The sequence below is a fragment of the Crinia signifera genome, chromosome 12, assembly GCF_055691185.1.
Source record: "Crinia signifera chromosome 12, ASM5569118v1, whole genome shotgun sequence".
NCBI lineage: Eukaryota > Metazoa > Chordata > Amphibia > Anura > Myobatrachidae > Crinia > Crinia signifera.
The window spans coordinates 7,580,613-7,591,791 of NC_139228.1; the positions used below are offsets into that span (position 1 = coordinate 7,580,613).

At 61.7% G+C, this 11,179-nt stretch overlaps 1 protein-coding gene across 1 annotated transcript in view; it reads right to left on the bottom strand.

Moving 5' to 3' along the window:
* Positions 1–2,305: 2,305 nt before the first annotated feature.
* Positions 2,306–11,179, bottom strand: part of F11R (F11 receptor) — a 23,600-nt gene continuing 14,726 nt past the window's right edge. Inside the window, exons 2-9 of the mRNA XM_083166197.1 lie at positions 5,406–5,453; positions 5,015–5,137; positions 4,791–4,946; positions 4,516–4,718; positions 4,312–4,411; positions 4,130–4,237; positions 2,993–3,279; positions 2,306–2,863 (exon numbers count right to left, since the gene is read on the bottom strand). Coding sequence (XP_083022323.1) covers positions 3,266–3,279; positions 4,130–4,237; positions 4,312–4,411; positions 4,516–4,718; positions 4,791–4,946; positions 5,015–5,137; positions 5,406–5,453 — 752 coding nt within the window. The 3' untranslated portion in view covers positions 2,306–2,863; positions 2,993–3,265. The remainder of the gene's footprint in view (positions 2,864–2,992; positions 3,280–4,129; positions 4,238–4,311; positions 4,412–4,515; positions 4,719–4,790; positions 4,947–5,014; positions 5,138–5,405; positions 5,454–11,179) is intronic.

Genomic DNA, 11,179 nt, shown 5'->3' on the forward strand with positions numbered 1-11,179 from the left:
CCGCGTTTCCCTCCACCACCCAGTGTCCTGCTCTACCCCGCGTCTCCCTCCACCACCCAGTGTCCTGCTCTACCCCGCGTCTCCCTCCACCATCCAGTGTCCTGCTTTACCCCGCGTCTCCCTCCACCATCCCTGCTCTACCCAGTGTCTCCCTCCACCATCCAGTGTCCTGCTCTACCCAGTGTCTCCATCCACCATCCCTGCTCTACCCCATGTCTCCCTCCTCCATCCCTGCTCTACCCCACCCTCCAGTGTCCTGCTCTACCCAGTGTCTCCCTCCTCCCTCCAGTGTCCTGCTCTACCCCGTGTCTCCCTCCACCCTCCAGTGTCCTGCTCTACCCCGCGTCTCCCTCCACCATCCAGTGTCCTGCTCTACCCCGCGTCTCCCTCCACCATCCAGTGTCCTGCTCTACCCCGCGTCTCCCTCCACCATCCAGTGTCCTGCTCTACCCCGCGTCTCCCTACCCCGCGTCTCCCTCCACCATCCAGTGTCCTGCTCTACCCCGCGTCTCCCTCCTCCATCCAGTGTCCTGCTCTACCCCGCGTTTCCCTCCACCACCCAGTGTCCTGCTCTACCCCGCGTCTCCCTCCACCACCCAGTGTCCTGCTCTACCCCGCGTCTCCCTCCACCATCCAGTGTCCTGCTTTACCCCGCGTCTCCCTCCACCATCCCTGCTCTACCCAGTGTCTCCCTCCACCATCCAGTGTCCTGCTCTACCCAGTGTCTCCATCCACCATCCCTGCTCTACCCCATGTCTCCCTCCTCCATCCCTGCTCTACCCCACCCTCCAGTGTCCTGCTCTACCCAGTGTCTCCCTCCTCCCTCCAGTGTCCTGCTCTACCCCGTGTCTCCCTCCACCATCCAGTGTCCTGCTCTACCCCATGTCTGCCTCCACCATCTAGTGTCCTGGCCTAACCCATGTCTCCCTCCTCCATCCCTGCTCTACCCCACCCTCCAGTGTCCTGCTCTACCCCGTGTCTCCCTCCTCCCTCCAGTGTCCTGCTCTACCCCGTGTCTCCCTCCACCATCCAGTGTCCTGCTCTACCACGCGTCTCCCTCCTCCATCCAGTGTCCTACTCTACCCCGCGTCTCCCTTCACCATCCCTGCTCTACCCCGCGTCTCCCGCCACCATCCAGTGTCCTGCTCTACCCCGCCACCATCCAGTGTCCTGCTCTACCCCGTGTCTTTCTCCCTCCACCATCCATTGTCCTGCTCTACCCAGTGTCTGCCACCTCCATCCCTGCTCCACCCCGTGTCGTCTGCCACCTCCATCCCTGCTCCACCCCGTGTCGTCTGCCACCTCCATCCCTGCTCCACCCCGTGTCGTCTGCCACCTCCATCCCTGCTCCACCCCGTGTCGTCTGCCACCTCCATCCCTGCTCCACCCCGTGTCTGCCTCCTCCTTCCCTGCTCCACCCCGTGTCTGCCTCCTCCTTCCCTGCTCCACCCCGTGTCTCCCCCCCGTGTCTCCCCCCCTTCCCTGCTCCACCCCGTGTCTCCCCCCCCATGTCTCCCTCCTCCATCCCTGCTCTACCCCACCCTCCAGTGTCCTGCTCTACCCCGTGTCTCCCTCCACCATCCAGTGTCCTGCTCTACCCCGTGTCTCCCTCCACCATCCAATGTCCTGCTCTACCAAATGTCTCCCTCCTCCATCCAGGGTCCTGCTCTACCCCATTTCTCCCTCCTCCATCCCTGCTCTACCCCTGTCTCCCTCCACCATCCAGTGTCCTGCTCTACCCCGTGTCTCCCTCCTCCATCCCTGCTCTACCCCATGTCTCCCTCCTCCATCCCTGCTCTACCCCATGTCTCCCTCCTCCATCCCATGTCTCCCTCCTCCATCCCTGCTCTACCCCATGTCTCCCTCCTCCATCCCTGCTCTACCCCATGTCTCCCTCCTCCATCCCTGCTCTACCCCATGTCTCCCTCCTCCATCCCTGCTCTACCCCATGTCTCCCTCCACCATCCCTGCTCTACCCCATGTCTCCCTCCACCATCCCTGCTCTACCCCATGTCTCCCTCCTCCATCCCTGCTCTACCCCACTTGCCTCCACCCTCCAGTGTCCTGCTCTGCACCATGTCCCCTCCAAACTCCAGTGGAGCCTGTACTGGATCTCTATGGGTCCCACACTACATGTGGAGCATTTGCCCTCTGTGCGATGGTCTCCTCCACCTGATCCGGATGTACTATGTACTAAATCCCAATAAGACACATGACAGTATAATTTCTTTAGGAGATTTATTCCCAAATGTAGATTTAAAACTTGATAGAAAAAAACACAAGAATGTAAAAATGTAGACAAAGCATAACACCCCCCCCCCCCCCCCCTCGTTATTGCTCACCCCAAATGGTGACTTAGTACCAGGGCTTACGGCTCTTGCATAGTACCCAGAAGTCTTAGAAAGTCTATCCTGCAGCTAGTGATGTCATAACTGCTGTCTGGTGATCTCATTCATTCAGCCCAATTCTGCAGCACACTTCAGGACCTTTTATACATAAGGAGGTGGCAACAGAAAGCAATATCTGCTTTTTCACCAATACAGACGAGTGATATTGGTGCAGCTGGGGCCTACGAAGGACCAGCGTTCCCAAGACACTACCCATCACGGTAAGCTGGAAGGGTCCGACCTGCAGATGAATAAATAAGCCAGAAGTGGTGAGAATGGATGGCTATGCCCTGTACATGGGATGAATCTAATCCGGCCGGCGCTGGGATGATAAATATTTAACAGCTAATTCATAGAATTCCCGCGCCTCTCATACACACGCGCACCACACACACACATACGCCCGGGCATAATCCACAGCAACACAGGATGGGGCCGCATCACACCAGGAAGGAAGACGTTTGCTGGAAGTTCTTCTGAAAACGAGAGAAGGGCCCATAAACTTTAAGGACATGAAGGCATTGAAAGCGGCCATTTGTCTGCACACAGCTCATTGGGGTGAGAAAGGTAACGTTCCAGCACCATTGTACCCCAGGTATACTTACATCACTGCGGGTCTCCGAAGGCTGGCTGTAGATGACTTTCTTCTCACTGTAGGAAGACACAAGGCGAGACGCTAGGATAATGGGGTAACTAGGCCGGATAGGAGACCGTATAACACACAGAATATTACAACAGATTTGGAGTGAGATTTGCTTTCACTATATACCCAAATGTAGACAACCAAATATTCTGCAGAACACAAAATCGCCAGTCAGGATTAGTGGGGCTGCACTGCATCCTTCCTGCCGCCACCATGACAATATAACCAGTGACACTTACTTGCTCTTTTCTGAAATAAAGACAAAAAAATATATATATTACAATGCTGTAATAATGAAACAAAAATGCAAGCAACACACACAATGTGGTAACAGTACCGCCATATGCACCACCTTACAGGGAATGCCGTCAGAGCTAAGCTACACTACTACCAGCCTTAAGCTGGCCATATATCTACAGATTGTCAGATCTGGCTGGTTGGAACAAAAGCCTGGTAATATCTGAATGGCAGTTTTCCAGCATGTCAAAGCAAATGGTCAACTGTCATTTGCGCTCTTCCATTACCAGTATTTTGTTGCAACCAGACAGATCTGATAATCGATGTGTAGATGTATGGGCAGCTTTAGACTGAGGGGTAACAGTACTGCTCAATGTACACGCAGCCTTATACTAAGGATTAACAGTACTACACAATGGTCCTTATCCTGGTTTACTCGCAAATTCCTTCTCAAATGGACAAAACCATGTGCACTGCAGGCGGGGCAGATGTAACTTGTGCAGATAGAATTAGATTTGGGAGAGTTATTTTGTTTCTGTGCAGTAAAAACACTGACTGCTTTATTTTTACACTGCAATATAAGATCTCACTGACGTAAAACTCCACCCAAATCTAATTCTCTCTGCACAAATTACATTTGCCCGCCCCCGCTAGGTGCACATGGTGTTGTCCATTTGAGATGGAATTTGCCTTTGCTAGTGAACCAGAATACGGGGCAATGTACACAGCCATATACCGAGGAGTTAAGGTACTGCACAACGTACAGCCATATATTGAGGAGTAACGATACTGCAAAAGGCTGCCCCCCGCCGTTCTCCATTACAGAGATAGTACAGTAACATGACCATAGAGAGATACTCACTTCCAATGTATCCACGGCTGTACGCAAACCACAAAGCGAATGCGATCAGTCCCATAATAAGGAGAACAACGATGACTGCGGCCACAATCCCACCAACATTAACATCATCTGCCAAACACGAATGAGAGATTAGTGATGGACGACGTGCAGGGTGATGCCAATGTTGTCATGGAGACACTTACTGACAGCCATGCGCACCACAGCGGACGACTGCTTCCCATAAGTGTTTGTCGCCTCACAATAAAATTCTCCAGCGTCAGATTTCATAACAGGGTTAAATTTCTGGAAAAAAAAGAAACATGGGGTGAAATGACAGTCAGCAGGGAGGGAGGAGGGGGGGGGGGGGGGGGGGGGGAGCGGCAGGCAGTGCTCCGTCCGGTGCTTACCAGCACTCCAGAGTCAGGGTCTATGGTGTAGCTAGAGTTCTGGAAGGTGGGGCTGCCCTTAGGATTGTTGGGCATCGGAATGTTGTCTTTGTACCACACAAACTTAGCTGGAGGGGAGCTGGCTTTCTCAATGCAGACAAGTTCAGCCACACCACCAGTGGTCACAGAAGTTGGCACCTGAGCGATGGGCACAGCTGGGGGCACTGTATGGGAAGCAGAGAGTCAGAGGCGGTTGGGACACGTACAGACAGACAGACAATGAATAACGTTCTCACCTAACACCACCAGCTTGGTGGCGATCTCCGAGTAGGCTGGGGATCCTCCGGGTCCAGTGTTGGTGACCTCACACACATAGTTTCCACTATCCTTGCTAGTGACACCTTTTAGCCGCATGCCTTGGGGGTAATAATCAACCCGGTCTTTATAGGGCGCTAGGGAAACACAGAGGTCAGCGGGCACAGGAGATAAGCGGGCACAGGAAGGGCACAGGGGGGCTTACCTGTCAGGGCATCTCCATAGTAGATAAGGCTGACGTCGCTACTGGGACTCTGGCTGGAATCAAACTTCCATTCAATACGTGGGTTCTGCATAGTGCTGGGATAGTTACATTTAAACTCTGCACCTGAAAGAACAGAGAGATTTATTCTGCGTTTCTGGCCATGTATGAGCAGTAAAAAGCGAGTGGGAGGGCAACATCACTCCATCTGCACAATACTGGCATTCCCACCATTACACATCCCAAACACCCAGCTAACCCATACGTTACTGCAATATGCCTTTGGTACTATTCCCCGCTCCACGTAAGGGTGAAAATATAGAAATGGCCGAGCAGCCAGTGGGCACCAATGCAGCCTGGAATTTTATGTAACGTCAGCATGTAGTCAACTTACTTTCTCCTTCCTTCACAGTGAGAGGGTCCTGGGACAGTACAGCCGCACCTGGGGATAGAGAAAAATGGGAGCATGAGAACCGGCAGGTAACCACAGGAAGGGGCCATCAGCACCTCCAGCCGCCCCCCCCTCGACACCAGCCGCATACCACCCCCTGAAACTGGGGTCATCAGCACCCCACCGTACCCCCCTTCCCCACCGTGCCATCAGCACCCCACCGGGCCATCAGCACACAACCGTACCCCCCTCCCCCACCAGCACCCCACCGTACCCCCCTTCCCCACCGGGCCATCAGCGCCCCACCGTACCCCCCTCCCCCACAGGCCATCAGCACCCCACCGTACCCCCCTCCCACAACGGACCATCAGCTCACCAACATACAGCCCCACAACACCATCAGCACCCCACCGTCCCACCCCCTGACACTGGGGCCATCAGCACACCACCATACCCCCACAGGCCACCAGCACACCACCTTACACTCCCCACCCCTGAACACCAGTACACCGCTGTACCTCCCTACCTCTAACACCTGGCAATCCCCACCGTATTGCCACCATATGGCCCCCCCAACACCGAGGCCATCAGCACAGCACCATATGGCCCCCCCCACCCTTGTACTGGGCCATACACCCCCCCCGACACTGGGTCCTCCACACACCCCCCCCTTGACATCAGGCCATCCCCACCGCCCCCCCCCCCTTGACATCAGGCCATCCCCACCGCCCCCCCCCCTTGACATCAGGCCATCCCCACCGCCCCCCCCCCCTTGACATCAGGCCATCCCCACCGCCCCCCCCCCCTTGACATCAGGCCATCCCCACCGCCCCCCCCCCCCTTGACATCAGGCCATCCCCACCGCCCCCCCCCCTTGACATCAGGCCATCCCCACCGCCCCCCCCCCCTTGACATCAGGCCATCCCCACCGCCCCCCCCCCCTTGACATCAGGCCATCCCCACCGCCCCCCCCCCCTTGACATCAGGCCATCCCCACCGCCCCCCCCCCCTTGACATCAGGCCATCCCCACCGCCCCCCCCCCCCTTGACATCAGGCCATCCCCACCGCCCCCCCCCCCTTGACATCAGGCCATCCCCACCGCCCCCCCCCCTTGACATCAGGCCATCCCCACCGCCCACCCCCCCTTGACATCAGGCCATCCCCACCGCCACCCCCCCTTGACATCAGGCCATCCCCACCGCCACCCCCCCTTGACATCAGGCCATCCCCACCGCCACCCCCCCTTGACATCAGGCCATCCCCACCGCCACCCCCCCTTGACATCAGGCCATCCCCACCGCCACCCCCCCTTGACATCAGGCCATCCCCACCGCCACCCCCCCTTGACATCAGGCCATCCCCACCGCCACCCCCCCTTGACATCAGGCCATCCCCACCGCCACCCCCCCTTGACATCAGGCCATCCCCACCGCCACCCCCCCTTGACATCAGGCCATCCCCACCGCCACCCCCCCCTTGACATCAGGCCATCCCCACCGCCACCCCCCCTTGACATCAGGCCATCCCCACCGCCACCCCCCCTTGACATCAGGCCATCCCCACCGCCACCCCCCCTTGACATCAGGCCATCCCCACCGCCACCCCCCCTTGACATCAGGCCATCCCCACCGCCACCCCCCCTTGACATCAGGCCATCCCCACCGCCACCCCCCCTTGACATCAGGCCATCCCCACCGCCACCCCCCCTTGACATCAGGCCATCCCCACCGCCACCCCCCCCTTGACATCAGGCCATCCCCACCGCCACCCCCCCTTGACATCAGGCCATCCCCACCGCCACCCCCCCTTGACATCAGGCCATCCCCACCGCCACCCCCCCTTGACATCAGGCCATCCCCACCGCCACCCCCCCTTGACATCAGGCCATCCCCACCGCCACCCCCCCTTGACATCAGGCCATCCCCACCGCCACCCCCCCTTGACATCAGGCCATCCCCACCGCCACCCCCCCTTGACATCAGGCCATCCCCACCGCCACCCCCCCTTGACATCAGGCCATCCCCACCGCCACCCCCCCTTGACATCAGGCCATCCCCACCGCCACCCCCCCTTGACATCAGGCCATCCCCACCGCCACCCCCCCTTGACATCAGGCCATCCCCACCGCCACCCCCCCTTGACATCAGGCCATCCCCACCGCCACCCCCCCTTGACATCAGGCCATCCCCACCGCCACCCCCCCCTTGACATCAGGCCATCCCCACCGCCACCCCCCCTTGACATCAGGCCATCCCCACCGCCACCCCCCTTGACATCAGGCCATCCCCACCGCCACCCCCCCTTGACATCAGGCCATCCCCACCGCCACCCCCCCTTGACATCAGGCCATCCCCACCGCCACCCCCCCTTGACATCAGGCCATCCCCACCGCCACCCCCCCTTGACATCAGGCCATCCCCACCGCCACCCCCCTTGACATCAGGCCATCCCCACCGCCACCCCCCCTTGACATCAGGCCATCCCCACCGCCACCCCCCCTTGACATCAGGCCATCCCCACCGCCACCCCCCCTTGACATCAGGCCATCCCCACCGCCACCCCCCCTTGACATCAGGCCATCCCCACCGCCACCCCCCCTTGACATCAGGCCATCCCCACCGCCACCCCCCCTTGACATCAGGCCATCCCCACCGCCACCCCCCCTTGACATCAGGCCATCCCCACCGCCACCCCCCCTTGACATCAGGCCATCCCCACCGCCACCCCCCCTTGACATCAGGCCATCCCCACCGCCCCCCCCTTGACATCAGGCCATCCCCACCGCCACCCCCCCTTGACATCAGGCCATCCCCACCGCCACCCCCCCTTGACATCAGGCCATCCCCACCGCCACCCCCCCTTGACATCAGGCCATCCCCACCGCCACCCCCCCTTGACATCAGGCCATCCCCACCGCCACCCCCCTTGACATCAGGCCATCCCCACCGCCACCCCCCCTTGACATCAGGCCATCCCCACCGCCACCCCCCCTTGACATCAGGCCATCCCCACCGCCACCCCCCCTTGACATCAGGCCATCCCCACCGCCACCCCCCCCTTGACATCAGGCCATCCCCACCGCCACCCCCCCTTGACATCAGGCCATCCCCACCGCCACCCCCCCTTGACATCAGGCCATCCCCACCGCCACCCCCCCTTGACATCAGGCCATCCCCACCGCCACCCCCCCTTGACATCAGGCCATCCCCACCGCCACCCCCCCTTGACATCAGGCCATCCCCACCGCCACCCCCCTTGACATCAGGCCATCCCCACCGCCACCCCCCCTTGACATCAGGCCATCCCCACCGCCACCCCCCCTTGACATCAGGCCATCCCCACCGCCACCCCCCCTTGACATCAGGCCATCCCCACCGCCACCCCCCCTTGACATCAGGCCATCCCCACCGCCACCCCCCCTTGACATCAGGCCATCCCCACCGCCACCCCCCCTTGACATCAGGCCATCCCCACCGCCACCCCCCCTTGACATCAGGCCATCCCCACCGCCACCCCCCCTTGACATCAGGCCATCCCCACCGCCACCCCCCCTTGACATCAGGCCATCCCCACCGCCACCCCCCCTTGACATCAGGCCATCCCCACCGCCACCCCCCCTTGACATCAGGCCATCCCCACCGCCACCCCCCCTTGACATCAGGCCATCCCCACCGCCACCCCCCCTTGACATCAGGCCATCCCCACCGCCACCCCCCCTTGACATCAGGCCATCCCCACCGCCACCCCCCCTTGACATCAGGCCATCCCCACCGCCACCCCCCCTTGACATCAGGCCATCCCCACCGCCACCCCCCCTTGACATCAGGCCATCCCCACCGCCACCCCCCCTTGACATCAGGCCATCCCCACCGCCACCCCCCCTTGACATCAGGCCATCCCCACCGCCACCCCCCCTTGACATCAGGCCATCCCCACCGCCACCCCCCCTTGACATCAGGCCATCCCCACCGCCACCCCCCCTTGACATCAGGCCATCCCCACCGCCACCCCCCTTGACATCAGGCCATCCCCACCGCCACCCCCCCTTGACATCAGGCCATCCCCACCGCCACCCCCCCTTGACATCAGGCCATCCCCACCGCCACCCCCCCTTGACATCAGGCCATCCCCACCGCCACCCCCCTTGACATCAGGCCATCCCCACCGCCACCCCCCCTTGACATCAGGCCATCCCCACCGCCACCCCCCCTTGACATCAGGCCATCCCCACCGCCACCCCCCCTTGACATCAGGCCATCCCCACCGCCACCCCCCTTGACATCAGGCCATCCCCACCGCCACCCCCCCTTGACATCAGGCCATCCCCACCGCCACCCCCCCTTGACATCAGGCCATCCCCACCGCCACCCCCCCTTGACATCAGGCCATCCCCACCGCCACCCCCCCTTGACATCAGGCCATCCCCACCGCCACCCCCCCTTGACATCAGGCCATCCCCACCGCCACCCCCCCTTGACATCAGGCCATCCCCACCGCCACCCCCCCTTGACATCAGGCCATCCCCACCGCCACCCCCCCTTGACATCAGGCCATCCCCACCGCCACCCCCCCTTGACATCAGGCCATCCCCACCGCCACCCCCCCTTGACATCAGGCCATCCCCACCGCCACCCCCCCTTGACATCAGGCCATCCCCACCGCCACCCCCCCTTGACATCAGGCCATCCCCACCGCCACCCCCCCTTGACATCAGGCCATCCCACCCGCACCCCCCCCTTGACATCAGGCCATCCCCACACACCCCCGCCACCCCCCTTGACATCAGGCCATCCCCACCCGCCACCCCCCCTTGACATCAGGCCATCCCCACCGCCACCCCCCCTTGACATCAGGCCATCCCCACCGCCACCCCCCCTTGACATCAGGCCATCCCCACCGCCACCCCCCCTTGACATCAGGCCATCCCCACCGCCACCCCCCCTTGACATCAGGCCATCCCCACCGCCACCCCCCCTTGACATCAGGCCATCCCCACCGCCACCCCCCCTTGACATCAGGCCATCCCCACCGCCACCCCCCTTGACATCAGGCCATCCCACCGCCACCCCCCCTTGACATCAGGCCATCCCCACCGCCACCCCCCCTTGACATCAGGCCATCCCCACCGCCACCCCCCTTGACATCAGGCCATCCCCACCGCCACCCCCCCTTGACATCAGGCCATCCCCACCGCCACCCCCCCTTGACATCAGGCCATCCCCACCGCCACCCCCCCTTGACATCAGGCCATCCCCACCGCCCCCCCCCCTTGACATCAGGCCATCCCCACCGCCACCCCCCCTTGACATCAGGCCATCCCCACCGCCACCCCCCCTTGACATCAGGCCATCCCCACCGCCACCCCCCCTTGACATCAGGCCATCCCCACCGCCACCCCCCCTTGACATCAGGCCATCCCCCACCGCCACCCCCCCCTTGACATCAGGCCATCCCCACCGCCACCCCCCTTGACATCAGGCCATCCCCCACCGCCACCCCCCCTTGACATCAGGCCATCCCCACCGCCACCCCCCTTCTAGACATCGGCATCCCCAACGGCACCCCCCTTGACATCAGGCCATCCCCCACCGCCACCCCCCTTTGACATCAGGCCATCCCCACCACCACCCCCCCTTGACATCAGGCCATCCCACCCCTTGACATCGGCCACCCCCCCCCCTTTGACATCAGGCCATCCCCACCACCACCGCCCCCCTGACATCAGGCCATCCCCACCACCCGCCCCCCCCCCCCTTTGACATCAGCCCATCCCCAA